We start from the raw sequence: 23,269 nt of genomic DNA, 5'->3' as shown, positions 1-23,269 counted from the left end.
CAGTATCTTATGTGAGGAAATCACTTTATGTATCATTATTCAGCCAGCTGAGTTTAATACAGGTATGTTTTAAAGTCTGATGTTAGATGTTGGGTTGAAGTACTTGAGTGAACAAGAAAGATTTATTAGACGTGTTTTGTCTTCCATTGTCAATGTCTTGCAGTTGTCTGTTCCTGTCCTACAGTGTAATCCCGGTCAGAGGTGTAACATGGTGCTACCTCTTGTGACCATGGCCTTGGTACCTTGATCTGTTTTCAGGCCTATTCCTTCTAGGTGATGTAGTCAGCTAGAGACAAGCATTTCTCCTTTCATCCTCCTCCCTCCCTTTGGTCTTCTAGAACAGTCTGTCAGTGTTTACTCTTTTTGGCTTTTCCATGCCTAGATTTCTTTGAAGTTTCTGATTCTCAGTGAAAAAACTTCTGCCTTTCTAGGGTCCTTCCTTTGGGTAAAACAGTTACCTTTTCCTTTCTTACTGCTTTGTCTTTTGAGGAAGTTACAGATGAAATTCAAATGTTTCACTTTGTTACAACTGTGAAACCTCTGACACCTAACAAATGCTTTCCGAGTTTTATAACATCAGTTTGAAAAAATACAAAAGATAAAGAGTGAAATAGAAGCCTCTAGAAATATATGAAAGAAACACTTTAATACTACTACCTCAGCTGACAAAAAGTTGTTTGTGTCAGTGCAGTGTTGCCAGAGCTCAAAGTACTCTAAGTGAAACTAGCCACAGATGTAAAACCTTCAGGCTGTTTTTGGTTGAAAAAAACTACGGCAGCAGACTGTTGATTTAAGAATGCATTTTCTTTTCTGATGACAAAGGTCAGAATTTTTAAGCTTGAAAAAAGGAAATAAGTTTTTTTTTCCTTTCAGATGTTATTGGTTTGTTTCACCTCATACCTCTCTGATTTGGCAACGTGCTTTGCTGTTTTTCTGTGCAGCTCTGGTAAAAGCACACGTCACCTTTCATGTCCCGGAAGTTGCACATTGATTATTTTGTTCTTTCTGACCTACGTGGCTTACCATTAGCTCAGAGAAGTGGCTACTTCTGGAAGCAGTCCCTTGTTTAGCTTATAAGCATTTGATATCTAGGTATTCTGTTTGAATTCTACCGGAACAAGAGATGGGATTTTTCAGCTGATAGCATTTGTTGAGCTGTATTCACCTAAAGTGCCATGGTAACTAGTGCCAGTAGTAAAATAAGTGATTAGAACTGCTGCTCCATTTTCATTACCACGTTTGTTTTCCAAAGCAACGTGCCTTTTCTTTGTGTGGTCTCAAGGTGGCTTGCATCAGACTCAGTCCTCTTTTAGGCTTTTCAGTGTAGGCCAGTGGAGTCAAGACAGTGTCCTCACAGAAGTTGCTTGCTTGTTTGAGAGTTCAGGACACAAACAAAAATGTCTTGTAGAAATAATTTGTGGGCAAGAGCTTCCAAGATGGATAAATATCCATAGTCAGATGGCTTTATGTTCTCTTTGACCAAGTATTAAAGGCTTTTCGCTGTGGCACAAAACAGAACCCATTGTCAGGCTTTTGACACAGCAGTAACTTTGTGTCTTTTTTGCTGCTTGTGTTGCAAAAGCTTGCATCAGTAGTCAGTTTCACAGTGGGTTTTTTACGCGCCTATCTATGCTGGGGTGTCATCAAGGCAACTGTAATAGAACTTTAGTTAAAGTGCTTTATATCCTTGTCATCATTGGTGATGCATTTAAATGATAATAGCAGAAGATCTCTGTGTTGCCATAGAATGGAAGCTACTGTTAATTTTGGGAAAAATAAGTACCCATAATACATGTAGATCAAGGCTTACTGACCTCTCCTCTGTAACTCCTGCAGGTACCTTTCTGGATCCTGCCTGTTTGTCAGGTGTATATTATTCTGGTGGTGATCATATTACAATCTTTATCTGAGCCTGTTCATAGCCATGGGATGCTCCTGTCTCAGGACACATATCAGAATATGATGAGCCCTAGCATCCTGTCTGAAGTCTAGGAACCATGGTACAACATGGTTGTGCAGAGACTAGCTCAAGGTGTAGGGAGGGCCTTAGGTGCATTTTTAGGTTATTATTGTAGCAGTTGTACAGATTATAGTAAAGTTCTTCTAATTTAATATAACGGAAAAAGAGCTGAGTGTATTGTTTTTGTTAGCAATAATACAATATTCTCTTGGAAATCTTGTGTGACTGCAGAGGAAGGAAGTCTTAAAGTGGTGTTTAGACCTATGACATTGCCTGTGCCGCACGTGTCATGTATGAGGGATGTGTGGGCTAAACTGATAACTGCTAAGTGAAAGCTACATTCAAATCAAGTCTGAGAAGACATCCATAAGCGGCTTACCTTATAGAACTTGTGTTATTGGGTACAGATGAATAACAAATACTGAGAAACCCATATTAAACTGTTCTGGATTTTGGACTCATATAGAAGAATAAAAATAATATAATGGCTTGTGGACTGTTTATTTTGATTCTCGATCAAAATAAGGGTCTCACCTAAGCATGCATGGCACACACTAAAAGTCCAATTAAGAAAAAAAAAAAGAAAGTTTTGTTTGTAATAGTGTCTTGCATCAGAAATATGTGCTCTTTATGTAGTCTTATGATGAAAGTTAATTTTAGTGAATTTTATAGCTAAGCAAGGGGAAAACAGCATCACGTTGAATCATCTGCTGTCACTACCTGACAGGTAATGCTTTGAACTTTACTTTTCTCCTCTATGCATTTTTTCACATTACTTGGTTTAGCTTTTATGGGACAACATCTCTGCACTGTGTTAAATGTTGCTTCTGGAAATACATTTTTGAAAGTCAAGACTGCAATGATTCTGGAAGGAAAATGGACCAGCACCAAGGAATGCTTCATTTTGTCTTTACTATTTTCTTTGAACTTTTTTAAAAGGCAAAGCAGAAACATACAGGAACTACCAAGCTCACCATTTTCTTTTTACTAAACAACTGTTATTTGAATGAGATCTCCCTTCCACCTCTGTGTATTTTCCCCACCTCTGTCTTTGACCACCATTTTTTGAAGCACACTCTCATCTCATGTGTGTTAACTGCTTTTATGAACTCACCAATTGCCCTGAATCAAAGAGAGAGGTGATCAAGAGTGTATTTGTTCACAGAGTGTATTTGTTGTTTTGTTTTTGTTATTTTTTTCTTGCTTGCGCATTTTGTGTAAAGTTCTGGCTAAGCAGCAGTCAAGCGGAAGCTATTAGCCTCTTTCAATTACAGTCTTTAAATCTGGTGTGAAATGTTGAGCAAAATGTATTTTACAGAATACATAGTCTACAAAGCAGTAACTCTTAACTATAATTGAGCACATCCTTCTGTTACCTAGAGTTATTGCCTAACTTAACGGTATAAACTAAATAGAGAGAGGTATTCTAGTTTGTTCTTACTTAAGCTTTTCTTTGTCTAACCCATTAAGTTTTGACTTGTTTGAATGAAAATAACCATTATTAAAGTTCCTACTCTTAATGGCAAATAAGTTGTGCTTCACTTTTGTACTGCTAGACATTTAAATAAAGATTCAGCATAGTATGGAGGAGAATCAACAGATTCTCATCAACAGATGAACACAAAATACATCAGTGACAGTAGTAGCGAATATTTTTCGGTTTAATTGACTTTAAACTGAATATGTCTGGATTTCTTTTTCCTTGCCTTCAGATCTCTGATGACGGTGTCAAAACTAGTCCTTAACAGCATGCCTTATATTTGTCTCTGTAAATGCTATGAAACATAAGTCTAGTGTAATTGTGCATTAAACATTCTTGTTATTGCTATCTCTGGTGATAAAGCAAAATGTGAAAGTCTATCAGCTTCTTAAAACCTATTTGTCAGGCTGTTGCATCTTTGAATCAGAATTTTATCATTCTCTGAAGAGAACAGACTTTTGTAGTTATTTAATTCAGAAGATTTCCAGTGCCTCTGTAAAGTGAGCTTTCTTAGAATAGTACTTTAAGGGTAGGAAATCACTAACAAGGTCTCTTGTGTTCTTTTCATTGTCACAAATGCGAATAAGCCCTCTGCGTGGATCAGCAAAGCCTTCATACCTTGATTTGTCCTTTAACCGATATATTGTATGCTTGTTTTTGTTCTGGATCCTGCTTTGCAAAGAAAATACATGCAGAAACAGTGTACTCAAATATCAAGCTTTGATCATACATTGGGTTACATTTTAAACTTTTACCTGCTTGTTTTTTCTGTGCAGGAGGTGAATGTTTAATTGTATGTTTAGTATGTTCTGTTCACTGTACAGTGCTCTGGTAGTGAACAAAGAATGCCTCCTGGTGTTACCGTCTTGATAAGCTGGCATCTCATCAGAGTTTGTATCAAGGTTTTGGCCAAGATAGCTCATGATTTCTAGAGATGTACCTGGATATAGTCACTGGCAAGAGTGGTGCAGAAGACTGTTATGATGACTGCCATTCACTGCAGCCAAATGAGACTTTGCTTCCTCACTGCTTAATGTAGTGAATGTGTATAGGCAATGACCTCAAATTACACGTCCTTTGGAGAGCTCTGTCCTTTGTGGTGCTCCACTTTCTTCACCACAGTTCTTTGGTACACCAGAGCATCTAATGCAGGACAGTGGCAGCTCCTTTGTGGTCTCCTTTTTCTTCATGTGGGTGAGAAAGGGATCGGGTTCTGGCTTGTTTTGAACCCAGCACTCAGTGGTTGCTGGCTGAGTCTGGATGCAAATAACCAAATTCCAGCTGACATAACATCAGAAGTCTCTAATCTGGATTTCTCCTCTGCCTGCCTGTTTCTATGAAATCTCATCTGTGGCCCTGTCATACTCCCTCTTCAGTTATTTGAGCAAGATGTCTTTTTCCTGATGAGGTGATCACTAGTGGTCTGTTGGCCTGCATTTAGAGAAGGAGTGTGCATTCCCTCAGGAAATGCAAATTTCAACTACCATCTTTTCTGCAATGTACAGTGTTTAGATAGGAGAAACTGAACCCTCTCTACTTCCTCATAATGAAACATGTTGGACTGTCATCATGTTACTGGGCTTCCCTCCATGTGTTGGGTGTCACTGTGCTCCTTTCTGGAGAGTCCTTGCCGCAAATCAGACTGGTGTCAGGAGCAAACAGAGAAGGACAAGCAGAGGGCAGTGGGAAAGCAGACTGCCTGGAGTATTTGGGGCATGAAAACTGCTGAAGGGTTCAGAGTGGCTGAAGCATAAGGATCTGTTTATGTAGCTGATTCATGTGGTGATAGTGGCAGGTTTCTCAGGGCAGCTAACAGGTATGGACACAGGTGTTCCAAATGGGAGGAAGATGTGTGGATCTGTGGTGCCTTCACATGAGAAAATTCTGTTGGTTAAGTCCAACCCTGCGTAATCATGGGGTGGTGAACAGGTGTGCTGCTCATGTGATGCCATTCTCCTACCGGAGCAGCTGTACCTACTTTTGGTAGATTTATTGGCACTTTGCACTTCTTGTAGAAGAGCTTCCTATGCTGTGAAGTAACAGAAGGACTGGCTTTATTGTTTTTTAAAAAATCTTTATTTACACATTCAATAATGTAGATTAACAGAGCGTCCTTTAGTGTTCATTTGTACTGGGATATACTTCATGTATCTCCAAGTTTTGGTGCAGTTAGGCATTTCTCAAAGCCTTGGATCAAGGTTCCTTCTTTTCTGAGAAGACTTGATGCTGTGAAGTCAGGGATAGTTCTGCTGATATTTATGACTTGTGTACCTACTAAAGTTTTGCTATTCAATATCTACAAAGCCATATAGAACCCAACATTTCAGACAGAATTGGTGCATCTCTGCTCAGATTAAAAAAATGTTAAAAAATCTCTCTGCTAACCCTACAATGTGTGGGAAAATTGAAGTTTTAATTTAAAAGAATACTGTTGGAGTATGGTTTTAGTAACGGCAAGGATCTCTGTTTTGTCTTTTAATTAGTGTCCCCTGTAACATGCTTCTAATCTGTTTTTCTGGTAAGACAAGGTCTGTTACTAGCAATTAAAAAGATAGAACAGCTTTAGAGTAAGTTCAGTTTGGTACTGTTTGGCCTTGATATTTGAAGTCCACTGCCTTCCTTTAAAAATGTTGAAACTTGTTGTAGTGCATTTTTATACTTTGTAATACTTTGAAGTAGTTTTGTTTTGTATCCCCATATTTTTCCCAAATGGCCTATCCCAGACTGTACCCCCCTCCCTTTACCTGTGTTACCCCTCTCCTGGGATGAGATCGTCCCCAAACCCGCACCCTGGCTCTCTGTCCATCACTCAGCATCCCATCCCTCCATCTAGAAGTTTCAGTCCAGGATGCTGAGTGATTTGCCAGGGGTCAGCCCCCCAGGCCTTGCCCCATACGCTGTCCTAAATGTCTATCCCCAGCACCCATCCCTTAGGGTCACTTATTGGTTGGTAAAATGTTATCTACTTTCGGTTTCCACCTCCCTTTAAATGCAACCTTGGCACATCTCCCGGGTCTCTCGCCAGGAGGACCCTGAGGTGCAGGAGCTCTTTTGGAACTCCTAAATAAAACCTTGGATTAACCCCTGCTAAGAGTCAGCCCTTTATCCTGTACCGATGTCTCTGGTGTCTCTTCTGCTGCAAAGGCGACCAGCCTGGGTGCCCTTAATCCCCTCGGGGCACAGAGAGTGTCTCCCTGCTGTCGGCCGTGTCGGGGGCTGTACCCCCGGTGTCTGGGACTCGGGACTAGCTGAGGGTCCCTGAGAGGCTCCCAGAGGGACAGAGACAGCTTGGCACCCAGCCAAGGGCACATTTAATAGGAGGTGGAAACCGAAAGTAGATAACATTTTACCAACCAATAAGTGACCCTAAGGGGTGGGTGCTGGGGATAAACATTTAGGGCAGCGTATGGGGCAAGGCCTGGGGGGCTGACCCCTGGCCTCTGGCGAATCACTCGGCATCCTGGACTGAAACTTCTAGATGGAGGGATGGGATGCTGAGTGATGGACAGAGAGCCAGGGTGTGGATTTGGGGATGGTCTCATCCCGGGAGAGGGGTAACACAGGTAAAGGGAGTGGGGGTACAGTCTGGGACAAACCATTTGGGAAAAATATGGGGATACAAAACAAAACTACTTCAAAGTATTACAAAGTATAAAAATGCATTACAACAGAAACTGAATTTATTTTCGTCTGTTAAATTAATTGTTTTGAAGAGTTTGCAGTGTTTTTCACATTCAGCTCATATTTTAAAATAATTTTACTATTGAACAGACACTATCTATTTAAAATTAATAAGAAAAGGTGAATGTGCAGTGAAAATAGACCTAGCTTTTGCATAATTGGGATCCATGTGAAATTTTCATATTAAGAATGGATTCCTGACGTAAACTATTTTCATGCTGAATGGAGGCTGGGATCCATTTCTAGTCTGAGATGCTATTGTTTCTTAAAGTTAATTCTCATGGATCTGAAATTTCACAACACAAAGCAAAACCATTTTGATGATCTCAAAAATTTGATTTCCTGCAGTTTGAACTTGGGTATTGCATGACGTCTTGGTTACATGTTGTTAACTGTAGCTTTTTATTTTGTGCTTTGCATTCAAGCTGAGTTGGCACATGGCGTGATTAAAAGCTTTAGAAGAGAGGCATGGTGTATCGCGCACAGTCTCCAGAAAAGAAAGCAGACTTTTCTATATTAATGTCCTCTGTTAGGTTGCATAATGGGATATCTTAGTAAGGATTTCTTTCTGCAAATAAAGGAAGATCTACCTCCAAAGTTAAAGTAACATATTTTAACAGACTTCTGGAAATAAGTGTCCTAGGTAGGCTGAAACCTTGCAGCTTACAAATTATTGCTGGGTGTTTGTAGCAACATATGAAGTTGTTGATGTTTGAAGGTCATCTGGTAACAAATTGCTATTTGTAGACAGAGAACTTGGTTTACAAAGAAAAATATTTTGTCACATAAAAACCAGTAAACTGATAGAATTGTTATAGATTTTTCAAGGTTTAACGTATAATAAGTTAAATGAAAGGTATGTCTTAAAGACATCAAATATGACATGACCTCCAAATTTGGAGGAAGTTTATATCTGTCTTCTGGAGACTGGCAGTATATGCTGGTGGAAGGATCAATCAAACTCTTATTTTATGAGGTTTTTATTTGTTTGTTTTCCACTGTGTCTGTTGCTTTCCTGCAGAGCATATAATTGGCTAGATGACATAAACCAGATGGGTGGTGTTTTATCTGATCAATTAGTTCACAGGCTATTGCTAGGCGCTTCCACTTTTGGTGGAAGAAAGTGTAAAATACTTCTACAGCACGCATGAGTGAGAATAAAAAATTTAAACAGTTGTCTGATTTTACAGTTGTAGAGACAGTGTTGATAGTGATGGGATCGGTGTGAGCAGTACTTTAGCTGCTTGCACACTTGATAACTCTGAACTGTAGTCGTATGCAGTGAAGCTGGGAATGATTTGTATGGGTGACAGCTGTGCTGTAGCTTCCTAGGAATCTAAATATCAGAGCCTCTGTTGGGCAGCCTGTGAAGCCCCTATCAAGTATTGTTTTATAGATGTTATTTTTAGATTGAGTGGCATAATAGGCTATTAGGCTTCATGTAGAGAAACCCTTCTTATTTTCAAAATATTACAGATATTGCAAGGGAAAACACTAATTTTACATAGAAATGTGTACACAGTATCTTTAACAGCATTTGGAAGATTTTAGTCTGGTTGTTTCTTTTGTGCCACCAGGTGGCATGGGACTACAGTTTGTTTATTCTAATTTCTTTTCTTTCCAGTATTCCATCATCTGCATATTGATTTCTTTTTGTTTTCAGTTCATTGGTTTTATCATTTTCTTGAATTTATCTTTAAACTGTTGGGATTCTAGGATGTCGCTCCTACATCTCATTTAGCTTAATTTGGTTTTGTCATCAAAATATATCTTTGTCTTTTTTAGAAACAGTAGCTGTCTGCCTGTGTTGCATTTTAAAACCTGTTACTGTTTTCAGGATGTATCAATATAAGAAACAGAGACAAGCCGTGGATTGGCCCTTTATGCAGCCATAAAATGCAGAGACAAACTAATGGCATTAAAGAAATACTAAAACTTATTGTCTGAAAGTTATTAAGAATGTCCATAAAGGTAGAATTGTAGTTATGACAGTTAAGAATCTGAAATCATGGTTGGTAACTCTTGCTGAGGGTTTGGTTTTCTTTTTTTATTTTTTTAATTCCCGAAGAATTTGCAAAGCCAAGGGAGCTTGAAAGAATGTACACATCAATTTAGAAAGGAGACCTAATCCTTGTAAGCTACCGTTGCTGCAAAGAAAAAGGCAAATATTTCAATTATATTACTGTTGAAAGGGAAAAAGGTGTCATGTAAAGATGTTGTTTCTAATATTAAATTACAATCCTAAGGAAATAAGGCAGTGGTGCTGGGAAAAAGTCATTAAAACCATAAGTCACAGAGTAACTGTCTACTGAATCAATAGTATTTGTCTTGAATGTAATGGTAAAATGTAGATACCTGAAACTGAAGCAGGTTTTGCTGCTATGACAGCTGCTTGTAAAAACATCTAATAATGTGTTTTATGTTTTCAGATCTGAATTCAACTTTAATAATAGAGAGTGACTGGGTTTTTTTTGTTCTCTTGTCACTTCTTGTTACATTAAAGTCATTCTGAGGAAATAAAGAAATTACTGTTAACGATGATAGATATCCCTAAGGTCATATTGAGTAATCTGGCCTTTTTGATTCTGTAAAAGCTAGCACATTCATGTCTGATAAAAAGCATCCCTCAAATAATTTGGAAGGAGTGGCTAGTGCATGAGAGAGGGCAGTTTTAGGGTGTCTTGGTTGGCTGTGTTTCCTCCTGCATCCCAACAATGTAGTGATTAGATAGCATTAATTCGCTTTGTGGGATCTGTCTCTTCCAAGTTGCACTGGAAGATGCATTGACTTCTTTCAATTTATGCTGATGTTGTTCTGCAGCCTTCCTCTTGTGGAGCTCTCTAGAGTATCTATAAAATCCTGTTGTTTGGCAATTGGAGATGACCTTCTGGCTGAAAATGCCATTAGCTTGATATCTCTTTTACAGGATTTTCTTGATGACTGTAATGGTCCAATTATACAGACTATTCCTGTGATCAGGCTGTTAAGGGATCTCCTACATCCATGAAGTTCTTTTGTTAATTTCTCTCCAACTTCTGCTGAAAATCAGAAAAATGGTATTTATATTTTACTTGTATGGGAATCAACCTAAAATGTTTACAATATCCTCTTAATCCCATCACGATGTGACTGACTTGTAAAAAATTGCTTTCTATTTGATGTTCTGATAAATGTAAAGATCAGATTTTTTGAAACGAAAGATGTGAAAAAAGTTGAATTGGGTGTAATTGCTGCTTGACAGTGTGAGACTTTAAAAAGTATCTTCATATTACTGATTAAATCTTGTGCAGGGAAGTCAAGTTTGCAGAGGAAAAATGTATCTTTTGCTGTTTTTTCTTGGGCTGAAAAGAGAAAGTTCCATGTGTTGCATCAATTCCTTATTAGTTTGCCTTTATGTAAAATATAAAATAAAGATATATTTGAATTTTCTGTGAAATCACACACTATTGTGAATTTTTTGTTTTTGTTGTTGTTGGGGTTTTTTTGGGCTTGTCAAGAGTTTTTCTGAGAAATAATTAACTTTACTTTTTATTTCTCTCCCCTAGGGCCAGCTTTCAATACTGCAAGAAAAAATAGATCATTTAGAACGCCTGTTGGCAGAAAATAATGAAATTATTTCAAACATACGTGATTCCGTGATCAATCTAAGTGAATCAGTAAAGGATGGGCAAAAAAATCCAGAGGCTGTAAACATCGGTCAAGGATCTGTTTCTGAGCTGTTCCCTTCTGCTTCAGCTTTGCTTGCAGTTGATTCTGAGGATTGCTTGTTTGCTTCAAAAAGTGGAAGTCACAGTTCAGATGTACAGGTAAGCAGTATGTCTTTCTGATTCTGCTGGAGTTTTAGTTGCCACTATATGTTTAAATCTAAAAATGTCAAGTTGCTGGTAAAATCCTGGTACTAAGACATAATAGAATTGTTGAAGTGACTGCTGTATTTAACAGATGTTATGAAACATACATACATACAACTTCCTTTATATATTTTTTAAAAGTTCTCTGGAAATTGAGTAATGATTATGAAGAGCCAACATTTGAGAAAGCTTAAAAAGTTTTTTGTAAAAAATAAAACACCTCACAGTGATTATTGTCCCACCAATTCTTTGGAAACAATTTATTTGAGTGTTTCTTTGAGTTTCCCCAAACTCTTCTAAAACTGATGAAAAATAAACTGGAAATAGTGGATTGGCGTGGTTTAACTAGATTTTACTTTTAGGGATGTATGTGTAGATGAAACTTGATGGGTAGGTAAAGAATGTGCAAGAATTAGTAATTTCAAAAAAAAAAAAATCAAAATTTCATGAAGAGTCCTGTCTTCCCTTTTGAATGTCATTTCTGTATTTCAGCATTCCTGTGTGTCTTCAGTTTGTATAGGCACTTTGATCAGAAAGGAGGAACATATACCATGTTGGCTGCTTGGCATAAACTCTGGAGGTTGAAGTTTTTAAAGTCAAACACTTCAAGTTGAATTTATTTTGCTTTCTGGTGATGCTTTTGAGTTCATGGACTCTTATATATTCAGTTTTAATGGAGTGATTCAGGAGCACTGAGAATACTCTGTGAAGTTTGTGATCTGTACTGTTTTTGTGAGTCTTGTGGGAGTACTATAAATATTCATAGTACTCTAAAGCAAAGATTAAATTTTGAAGTCCAGCTTTCTCATTTTAGAATTTGAAGTATTTCTCTTGCAGGAGAATGACAGTGGACTTCAGACAAATAAATGCACATATTAGAACAATTGCAACCTCTGATGTATCATGCTTAATACTTTTAAACTCTTCAGGGATAGGCACTACCTTAATGTCTTTTATAGAGAAAGTAGGCTTTTTAAAGGCAGTATGTGAACACCTCTTTTGGTGTCTGATATGCATTAAGACTTCTGTGCAGGGAAGTGAAACATCTGGAGCTGTGGTTACAGGCTTTCAAGTTAGTGGATTATTAACAGGTACATCGTACAATCTGTTGCTATGTTAGGTGATGTACTTTGTTATGTGCATTAAAAATAAGTTCTAGTAAATGAATTTTGAGATAAAACATGTTATCTTAAATTCTTGGGTATGATAACCTGTTATGAAGGAAAGGTAAAATATGTTTTCTAAAACTGCTTTTTGTATTTTGTTTCACACATGGGGAATACAAGAATATACACCTGCTATCACCCAACTACCTACTACCTACCTAATGGGGATCTGTTGTAGTTATACGTCTTTTGGATAATTTTCTTTGTTTTTATGTATATTCACATGTAGATAAGAAGCAAACACCCTGTTCCCCTACTCACACTTTCCTTTCTTCCTTGTGCAGGGAGGAGGGCTTTGATGTTCTCTGTGTCATTGCATTGCACCCTCTGCTCAGCAGGTTATTCACTGCCATCATTAAGTCACTTTAATAGTGCTTCTGTACACAGTCAGTTTCTCACCCTGTGAGTCTGAACTGTATTTCAGTTATGGAATCTAGACTTGTGTTTGACTTTAAAAGACTTTGACTTTAGCAGAATTTCTCTAGCACCTTGTTAACAAGCTGATCTAAATCACTGATCTAAATAGTAAAACTAAAAACAGTTTTACTATTTAATGCTTTACCAACCCTGATGTATTCTGCATGCTCAGTTAATTTATTTGAGACATTTTCAATAATTATTTTGAGCACTTTTTGAAAGAAATATGTGTTAATTTCTGCTGTTTGTAAACATTAACTTAAACCCACAGATTTTTACATTACTTCTCCCATATTTGTCTCTCAGGTGGGTATATGAGAGACTAGAAAGTAGTAAGAGCTAATATAGGTGAGATTAAGGGTTTGGATTTAAAAAAAAAACTTTACAGAATGAAGACAAAAGAATTTTCACTGAATAAATCATGGAAGTTGATTATAGTCTCCCATAATGGAGAAACCATTGTAAAAAGATATTCAAATATGGATTAAAAAACCTTGTGATGATACATTGAGAAATATTGCTAGATTTGTTACTCAAAGATGTGTGATTTCATAAATCAGAAAAACCAAGTTTTTAACAACATGAGACCAAAGAATTCTCATATGGGACAGCTGAAGGATGTTTTTTTCATGGAGGAATTGTAAATCAAGAAATTGTTTACTTCTACTTGTGCTGTATGTAAGTTGTTAGAAAACTGTAACAGAACTGGAAATGGAAAATAAAGGTGACTTGAGAATGCTATAATTTAAGTCAGGTAAAGGACTAAAGTGTACTTTTTTCCCCCAAAAGATAAATAATAGAGACAGATAATAAACTCACAAAAATGAAGATGATTGGATTAAATATGGATATGACCTGATGCTTTTTCATTTTAGTAGTTCAAGAAGTATCTGGCATTTGTGTTCAGAGAAGATGGAATTCTCAATAGCCATCATGCTGAGCTGGAAGGTCTTTTAAATAACACAGTGAGGTGTCTCCTCCTCTTGTCCATTTCAACTACTGAAGCATCTAACATCAGGCTTAGTAATGTTACTCCTTTTGAAAATGAGACATGAATCACTCTTTGAAAAGGTGGTTTGAAGAGGCATGATATATGCTTTTATTTCTTCTGAGAAATAGTTTAGTATTCACTGTTAAGATGTTATGATGTTTTCATGAGGTTTATATAATTTCAGCAGTTTGAGTCCTTCAGTATAGAGAAAGAATAAGCCCATGTAGAAAAAAGACAATGAATGACCTTCCCAATGTTTTAGTAAAAAGCTTGTAGCAGCATGGCTGTCTTCTGAAGCAGCCACAATGAAGACAGGCAGCATCCTTTTTGAATTTCTATCTGTCTACTGTTCATAAAAGTCCTTTTTTGCTATACCAGTATTTTATACTTAGATGTGAATCTAAAATATCTCTGTGAAATACTTTCTTTAACCTCTTTTGCCATTTGCTGACTGGCTTGGAATTTATTCTTCACTTGCAATCGTGCAACTTGTTTGAGTGATGATGCAATTTGTAATTAATCCTTTGCACAATTCCTACTGAGGGTGGTGTTGTATGAAAGAGAAAAAAGATTTAACTTCTGTCTTTTAGATTTCTTTTCGTAAGTGTAGGGATTCCAGCCTGATCTGGCTTTAGTTGATCTTGTGGAAGTTTTTGATTTTTTTTTCTTGTCTTTTTTTAAAACTGCTTTTAATTAACCTCTGAATCTGAATGTTTGAGGTTGCCAGGGAAGTCTGGGTGTCATCTGGTCCAACCACCTGCTCAAGCAGGGCTACCAAGAGTCAGGTGTCAAGGATCATGTCCAGGTGACTTTTCAGTATCTCCAAGGATGGTGAGTGCACAGCCTGACTGGGCAACCTGTACCAGTGCTTGGTCACCCTCACAGGGAAAAAGCTTTTCCTGATAGTCAGGAGGAACCTTCAGTGTGTGCCCATCACCTCTGCTCCTGTCTCTGGGCACCACTGGAAAGAGACTGGCTCCATCTTCTCTGCACTCTCTGCCTTTGGTTTCCTGGGTGCTCCTTCTTGCCATTCTTGAAGACAGGAGTAACGTTGCTTTCCTCCAGTCTTTGGGCACTTCTCCTCATCACCACGATCCTTCAAAGCCTTTTAAGTGTGGCCTTCCAGTGACAAAAGCCAGCACTCATGCATCCCACCAGGGCCCATGGACTTAGATATGTCTGACTGGTTTAGGTATTCTCTGAGCTGGCCCTGTTTCCAGAAGAGACAATCACTTCCCTGATTGTGCTGGCCACATTGCCTCTGATACAAGCCAGGATGACTTCAGAGAGGCACTCCAGCATGCTGATTTCCCAGGAAGGATTTTGGGGATTTCTGTGTGATTGTGCCTTGTAGGTACTTCCTTGCTTGTCTACAGATGTTGGAGGTGACCCAGGTTTATTGATTTCTTATACTTTTTTGAAAATCCTTCTATGTGACATCGTTCCTGACAGCTACTCCCTGACAAGGCTGCCGTTGATTCTCTCAGTCCCCTTTTATTCTTAGCCAGAAGCTCCTTAATAGTTCAGCTGTCTTCCTGGCAAAGGTACCTCTGCTGCCCTTCTCATCCAGATCTCATCTCTCTCAAGCAGACACAGATCTGAAAACAGGGTCAGAGAACCCCAAACACCAACTCTGAGGCCAATTATTTATCTATACTAGCAGTGTCCTCCTCTCACAGTCTTATCCCCCTCATTGGTAGATAGAAGAGGACACCACCTGTGACCTTGATTACCTGTAGAATTCTGCAGTAAGTTTTGATGCAGTCTGTGCTGCCTCTGGCAGTATCACTGATCCCCACATGGAAGTATAACAAGGGATAGTAGCCATTGAGTTGGACAAGCTTCAACAGTTCCTCTACAATACCCAGGATTTAGGGCTTTGCAAGGCAGCAAACATCTCTAGATGATGGGTCAGGGACTCCAAGTCTTATTTTCTAAATCACCGTTTCTGTCTCTTGAGCTCATAGTCACATCAGCTTGGTTTGAAATAACTGTAAAGTGGTAGATGTCAGGAGAAAAAAACTATGAATGTTAAGAATGTAAAAATTAGTATCTTGAAGAGAGCAGAAAGTTGCTTGTTGAATTCAGACTACATCCATAAGAAAAATTCATAGGAATGTGTGGAATTCAATGAATTGCTACTTTTTAAATTAAATAATATTTTCATGGTTGGAATGTCCAAAAAATTTATCAGTATTAAGGCCATTCATTGATAACTGGCAAATTTACAAAGTATGCACTTATATTTTCTTCAGAACATTATATTGCAGAGAAAAGATATAGTTCTTCAAACTCAGGTTTTAGAAAATATTGTATTTAGAAAATATGAAATAATAAAATATTATCTATATTATATAAAATATGTATTATTTATCTAATATATAAATTAGCCTAATAAGTATTTACAATACATGCTATTAGGCTGGCCAACTTCAGCATAAACCTTATTTGGGCCCTTCAAGCTGACTGTACAGAATGAACAGATGTTCAAGTATTGCACCTGTGTTTTCCACTAATCAGTATTGTCCAAAGATTGAAGCAATCCTGGGGAACCAGTGATTTGACAAGATCATCTCACATAGGCCAGAGATGCCTGGTGTACATGGAATCCCTCACAGGTTTTAGGTATCTAGTGCACATTGCAGGCCCAGCTGAGGCTCTGCTAGATGTAAGATTACTGAGTTTTCCCTTCTTACATTACTTAGTTTCCTTTATGCCTTAAGCTAAAGGCCTGTGGTGGATTGACCTTTTCTGGCTGTCAGATTCCAACCCATCCAAGGTCAGCCCACTGCTCTGTCTTTAAGCACCAGGATCTTTGTCTTGAAGATTAAGAGACAGGGAGTAGTATGGCTAAAACTTGGACTGAGCATTGCCAGAGTGAAATAACTGGGGATTCTTTTGTTGTTCTTGTGAGGTGAAAGGGCAAGGAGTGGAGATTTACCTTGTGTGTGGGTGTTGTAAAAAATTCCCTTTCTCAGGATTTGTATGTCACTTGGATTTTAGTATGGGAAATATTGGGGTATTTTGTTAATGTTAATGGAGTTTGTGAAGAATATTTGATGAATATATATTTTATTGACTGTTCTGAAGTGTTTCACAGAGGTGAGGGTGGAATGCTCTGGGTGCAGATGTCCAAGTGTTGGCAGTGAAGGTCTCCAGTATCTGTGAGGAGAGGACAGACCTGCCCTGTGCCAGACACAGCTCCAGACCCACCATAGGGTACAGCCTCCATCAGTAAAGTGTGTCAGTACCTCTGGCAGAATGGGTTTTAAGAAAGGGTAAAATGCTGCCTGACGGTCTAAAGGCTAAAAACAGAGGAGGAGCCATCCTATGAACACACTGGTCCTTGATGAAGGAATCAGAGAAGGCATTCTATTCACTGGAGCACATTGGGAAAACCACAGTGGAGGAAGAGTTTCCCTGAAACTTGTGTGGGATCTCTCCATAGTAGGTGTATATTTTCAGGAGGAACTGGAGCCTGTGGGGGATCCACACTGGAAGAGTTCCTGACATGCCATGGCTTGTGGCTGTCATGCTGGAGCAGGCAAAACATGTGAGAGGGAGAGAATGACAGAGAGGAAATATCATGGACTTCTCTCACTATCCAACTCTATTTTAATTTGCAACAGATTAATTTAATGTTCCCAAAGTCAGGTCTGTTTTTCCTGTAATGAAAATTGTTAAGTGACCTCCCTGTTTTTATCTTCACCGATAATATTTTATATTTCTCCTCATGTTCTGTTGATGAGGAAAAATGAGAGATCGGCTGGGTGGAGGCCAAAGTCAACTATTACAAGGCCTTAATTTCTTTAGTTGGACATGTGTTTCAGATGTCGGTAGTTTTTTAAAGTTTTCGTAGCAGGACAGAAAGCGCCTTACCACTGGGAAGGTTTAACTCTTGTGGAGTTGAAGTAGTGAATGACTGCTATAGGAGTCCTTTTTTTTGTGTAGATGTATAGGTATTTGTAGAAAGTTTGTCAGGTGAACAATTGTATTCTAACATAGGTTTGGAATCTGATTTAAGTTTAGTTATTAAACTAGAATATCAGGAATTGATTGTCTGATGTCAATTCATGTTTGTATGTTGTTTTCTTTCTTAAAAGCAAACCAGAGCCTTACAAAAAAAATTTTCTTGAGTCTCATATTAGTAGACTCCATGGTGTTCCCTAAGTTTCAGAGGAACTTGTTACAGTAATTCTAGTGTTGCTTTATTTGTTTGTAACCTTTTTATTTGCATCGACAAGTGAAATATGTCCTTCCTTGTGCAATTAGTGTACTGGGGAACAGGAAATTTATAAGAAGCTTTGTTATAGCAGTTGGCTGTGTTATCAAAATTTTTGCTGACAGCTTCTTTCAGTTCCTTTTTGTGATTTTGATGTTTGCCTCTATCTCTCTCATGCTGTCCTTACTTCTTTCTCTGTTTATTTCCTTCATTTCCTGTATTCCCCTGTCTAGTGTACTGTGTTATTCTGTATAATCCTCTTCATACCCTCCTGCCCAATACCATTGTGAGCTGCCATAATTTTTGTGATTTAAGGCTCTTAATCCTACTGTTTATCTAATCAATGTCAGTTTTCTCAGAACAGAGCCTGCCAAATACTCCTCTTCCTGGCAGCTGTGTCTTGGGTGTCCTAGTGTGATTTGAAACTTGCTCTCATTTGTCAGTTTTCTATCCATTTGGCACATAATCCCTCCCTCTGTAATGAACAAGCTGGTCCATTTTATGTGAAAACAGCTTTACTTTTTAATAGCAGAACTGTTTCTGTGAATTCATATTTTATATTCCTTTAATTTTTCTTTTTTAGATGCTGGATGTCTATGACATTCTTCCTTTTGATAATCCAGATGGTGGCGTTTGGAAACAAGGATTTGATATCACATACAATGAAAATGAATGGGACAGTGAACCACTTCAAGTTTTCGTTGTGCCTCACTCACATAATGATCCAGGTAATATGTTAACTGAATTGATTTGAGGATCTAGAGACTTTTGAATTAGGAAATGCATTGCTATTTCTGTTAAGATTTGGAATTTTTTGAAACATACCAGTTAATATGTTAGATTTAAGTCTAGCAAGGCAGTGAAACAGATGTTTGATTTAAATGCCATTGACTTCCAATGACAACTGTTATGATACACATTGTATGTCTACTGAATTTATTAACTGGAGCAGAACTTCAGTGTTGAAATTGAAAAGTGATGAAATTCTGGTAACACATTCAGTTTATACATTGCTGCATTAAATGCCATCAGTTCCTATTTTGATTTTTTGGACTGTCATAGATATTTAATCCTCAGCCTGTGCTAAAGAAATGTGCTTTTAGAAGATGTGACAATGGCAAATCAGAAGGTTTTGGCACTTTGTTCAAATTTTTTTGTGCACACCCCCAACCTATAGTAGGATAATGAAAAGTCTAGATTTAAACAGAAATTTAAGTATACCTGCATAATTTCATTTCCACCCAAGTGGGTTTGCAGCGTAATAAGCAAAATGGAGAACTGTTCCTTTATTTTGGAATGACTTCTTGATAAAATTTATCAAGAAGTGAATTATATTGCTGTACTGTGGTCCTGGTACATGTACACTGACCATGAGAATGTGCTCTTTAGTGAATATTACCTGGGACGTGGGTGAATCCTGTAGACTAGGGGAATTCAAAGGCGTACTGGGACACCTTTGTTTAAGAGATTAGGTGTTGTGTACAGTAGATTAGTTTCTGGGTCTTTGGGTAACTCTTGCAGCTTGGCTGTGGGTAGGAGCATTTGGGTTATATGGTACCTCAAACAAGAATGTGTCTGGTGAGTGTACTGGCCAAATATCATCCGTTTAGGAGATAATGTTTGGTTTTTTGATGGAGTGGCATGATGTATGATGTGGATTATCCTACATTTCATGGGCTGTCTGATGGGGCAGATAGTGTGATGCATTGCTACATATACCCTGAAAGCGTGAAGAAAACATGCTGGAGGGGAAGGAAAGGCATGGCTAGGCGTTCCTGTAGTTAAATTTTGTAACGACGGCTTTTCAGGCCGTAAATCTTGGAGAGAGGCCGAGCAGGAATTTATGATAGAATTTGTTTTATTTTTAGGGTGTGTTTTGTTCTAGGGGGGTTGGCAGTTGCACCTAACCCCTCCCCTTACCACGGGGTGTTGGGGCTAGTTGTAGCAGCGGTTGACTAATAAGTTTAGGGGTCTCCTTTGTGTCTTTGTTGCTTGTTATGGTTTATTTAGGGGGGATGTTGGTAGTGTTTGTTTATTCAGTGTCATTGGTGGTGGATCGCTATCTGGAAGCTTGGTCTAATTGGGGTGGTTTTGGTTATGGTTTGGGGATGGGGTTAGTTGTAGTGGTGGGGCTTGTTATAGGGGGTATGTTGGGGTTATTAGTGGATGAGTGGACGGTGAATAGTGAATAGTGGGGGTTGTCAGTCTGGTTGGATTTCAGTGGGGTGGCTGTGTTGTATTCAGAGGGAGTGGGGTTGCTTTTGGTTGGGAGGTGAGGATTATTGTTGACTGTTTGTGGTGTTGGAGCTTGTGTGAGGGTTGTCTCGGGGGGCGATTCGGGCTCTTTAGTGGAAGGGTCAGAAGTAGTTTAGATAAAAATGCCAGCTTTGGGAGTTGGAGATGAGGGTTTGAATCCTTTCTTCCTGAGACAGGATGGTAGGGTAACTCTAAGAAGGGGTTTAGTCTTCAATTTTTGGCTTACAAGCCCAATGGTTTTATAAACTATTCGAGTTAATTAGAGTTTGAGTAGTTTATTCTCTAGGGAGGCTGCAAGGAGGAATAAAACTAGGATGATTTTGAAGTAGGGAAATAAGGCAAGTTGGCCAATGATGATGAATGGGTGTTCTACTGACTGGCTGCCTACTCAGGTTAGGATGAGGACGTTGGCAACTAGTGTTCAGAATAGGATTTGTGATAGAGGGCGGAAGGTTATTGATGTCAGTTTTGATGTGTGTAGCAATGGAGTGAGGAATAGGATGAGAATTGAAGCAGCTAGGGCTAGTACGCCTCCTAATTTGTTTGGAATGGATTGAAGGATGGCGTAGGCAGATAGGAAGTATCATTTGGGTTTGATGCGTGGGGAGTGACTAGTCGGTTAGCTGGTGTAAAGTTTTCTGGATCACCTAAGAGGCTGGGGGAAGGACAAATATTATCTCCTAACCAGCTGGGAGCACTGGTTGTTGTCATAGAAAGTCACAATTGAAGTGATATTAAATTTTACTACTGTATATCTCTCTAAAATTTAATTTGTTTGAAGTACTGTGGATCTGAGTGAAGGTATAAACATAAATGGCTTTTATTTGCACGTTTATAGCATTTTCAAAGAAAATGAATGTTGGAATGTGTAATTACTGTATTACTGTCCAGTTATGACAGGTAAATTAATGCAGTATATATATGGTAAAAATATTCAGAGCAAATAATCACAGTATTGACCTAGATTTGCCTATTTATTGAACTATCTTTGAACCCATGTCTGTCTATTTCCTCTCTGGTTGTAGTTCTTCTAAGGACTTCCCTTGAAAGAAGCAGCTCTGGCACATAATGAATCAAAGCAATCCTAAAGCAATATACAGAACTTCTCATTCTCTTGGGTCTACTAGAATGGGGTGTGGAGGCCAGTGGGCTGGTGTCACATCTGCCCTCCTGGAATGTCTTCACCTGAACTGAGCAAACACCCTGTGCATAGTGTAGGCTGAGGTAACTTCTCAGGCACATGAGGTTTAGGAACTGCAGGGAAATATCCTGAGGTAAGCTTTGAAGAGATTTGCTGATAACTTCACCTGTGTGTGTTCAAGTCATGAGGTACTTTTTCTGCAGGTTCTAGTGATTTCAATGTATGTGAAAGATATTTACCAAGAAATGGGGTCAGTAAAGGTGTATTAGTTACAGAAGCTTCAAATTCTCATTAGATTTTATGTTTTCTCATCTGAAGCTACCTCCTCTTTAACTTTTCACATAACATTTATGCTAGTGAGAATGTGTAGCTCAAATGCAAAGAAAAGGCCTTGAAACAACTTTGTCTAGGGCATGGCATCCCTGCCCATCGTGTGGGGCTAGAAATTGCATGGTCCTTTGCAATCCAAGTCACTGTGTGAATCTGTGAAACAATCAGTAGGGAAGATGGTGGGTTTAAGTTCCACCTTCTTTTTTGGAGGATGAATGTGCCGGTGCTCTGTAACACTTTGTGATGCTAAATATGGGTTAAATGCCTCTGTGTGAATTTAACCATGACCTGCAAACTTGGGATCTTTGTGCTTCTCTCCGCAGTAGCTAAAGTGTTTCCCTTTCGGGAAATGGGCTGAGAGTGGGTCTCCTTCAGACTTTTGATCAGTAGTGGCGCAATTGCTTTAGTTGCTGGCAGTTGATAAAGATTTGAGCACCTCAGTGGCACGTCTTAGTCTTCAATCATGGAGAGAAGTTTGGTTGTTGTGTGAGGTTATAGCTGTCACAGATAGGTGGCAGTTCTGTGAGGAGCCGATTAAGGAGTGAGCGCATCACCTACTGTGCTGGCAGAGCCCTTGTGTTGGCTCTCACCTGCTTCAGCTGTGGTGTTTTGTGGCTGCCTCAAGTGGAGGAGGCAGCTGAAGTGCAAAAGGGAGAGCTCAGATCAGGGCTGGCAAGATTGTCAGCCAGTACAGATGGACTTGAAAGACGAGTTTGGGTATGACTGGAGGGAGGGAAAGTCACCTCTAGCATCTATTGATCTGTAATAATTTTGGTAATGGCTACTCATTAAATTATTTAAAAATTGAGGCGTGAGCTTACTAAAATATGTGTGTACCAGTATCTCACTGCTGAGTGTGGTGGTTACAGACCTAGTACAAGCAGCACTTAAGTGGAATTGAAAGTGACTGAAGTAGATTTTTCTCCCACATGCAAGTGTATGGGCACAAAGGTCAGAACTAAACACTGCTTTTTAACACTTCATCAATTATCTATGACATTGGTAATTTTGCCTTACAGCCACTCATGTTAATCACCTTTTATTATTTAAGTCACTCTCCATTTCTCAGGAGGAAATCTATATAGTCCTAAGTCAGTGCTAAGATATAAGGAAACTTAACCATAAAATTTGATGCTGTTAATACACCATGTGTATTAACATGGAGTTTCATGTACATTTTCTGTTGACCAGGTCTGGATGTGTTTTTCTGGTGACTTCTTCACCAGAAGAGAGATTGCTTAAGCTCTTTTTTGACCCACCAAAATACAAGAAATGGGCAGCTCACAAGTTTTTCTTGACATGCTGAATGAGGGAAATTAGAACTTTATTCTTGGCTTATATTTCTGGCTTATATTTTTGTGTTTGCAGAAGAGGTGCAGTTCCTTTGGAGATCAAGAGAACTGTTACAGAAAGGACACTTTTGACTGCTCATCAGTAGAAATTTTCTTTCTATCTTAGCTATGATGGCAGCAGGTTTGGTATGTACAAAAGCAAAACCAGACCTTGCATAGGACTTAAAATTTAAGAAGTTTATAATTAAAATTTTGGTAGTATCTCACAGATCATGGCAGATTTTACTTTTTGTGAAATGTGCAATCATTTGAGTTTTTAGTTATGCTTATGAAATTAAGCCTGATAAATCAAATCATTCTTGTTTTACCTTGAGCAGAGATCTTTTACAAATTAAGGTAGGAATTGGAAAAGTAAATACACTGTCTTACTTTTTTAATTTCGGTGTATTTTCATCTACCTTAATTATTTTATTTTGGTATAT

The 23,269-nt window shown here is 38.5% G+C and overlaps 1 protein-coding gene across 1 annotated transcript in view; it reads left to right on the top strand.

Annotated features, from left to right (window-relative positions):
- MAN2A1 (mannosidase alpha class 2A member 1) overlaps nucleotides 1–23,269 on the top strand; it is a 120,931-nt gene that overhangs the window by 1,749 nt on the left and 95,913 nt on the right. The window contains exons 2-3 of the mRNA XM_064736194.1: nucleotides 10,667–10,927; nucleotides 18,352–18,496. Coding sequence (XP_064592264.1) covers nucleotides 10,667–10,927; nucleotides 18,352–18,496 — 406 coding nt within the window. The remainder of the gene's footprint in view (nucleotides 1–10,666; nucleotides 10,928–18,351; nucleotides 18,497–23,269) is intronic.

The sequence above is a fragment of the Zonotrichia leucophrys genome, chromosome Z (assembly GCF_028769735.1).
Source record: "Zonotrichia leucophrys gambelii isolate GWCS_2022_RI chromosome Z, RI_Zleu_2.0, whole genome shotgun sequence".
Taxonomy (NCBI): Eukaryota; Metazoa; Chordata; class Aves; order Passeriformes; family Passerellidae; genus Zonotrichia; species Zonotrichia leucophrys.
Note: the sequence above shows the minus strand (reverse complement) of the source record. Positions and strands in the feature narration are given on the sequence as shown.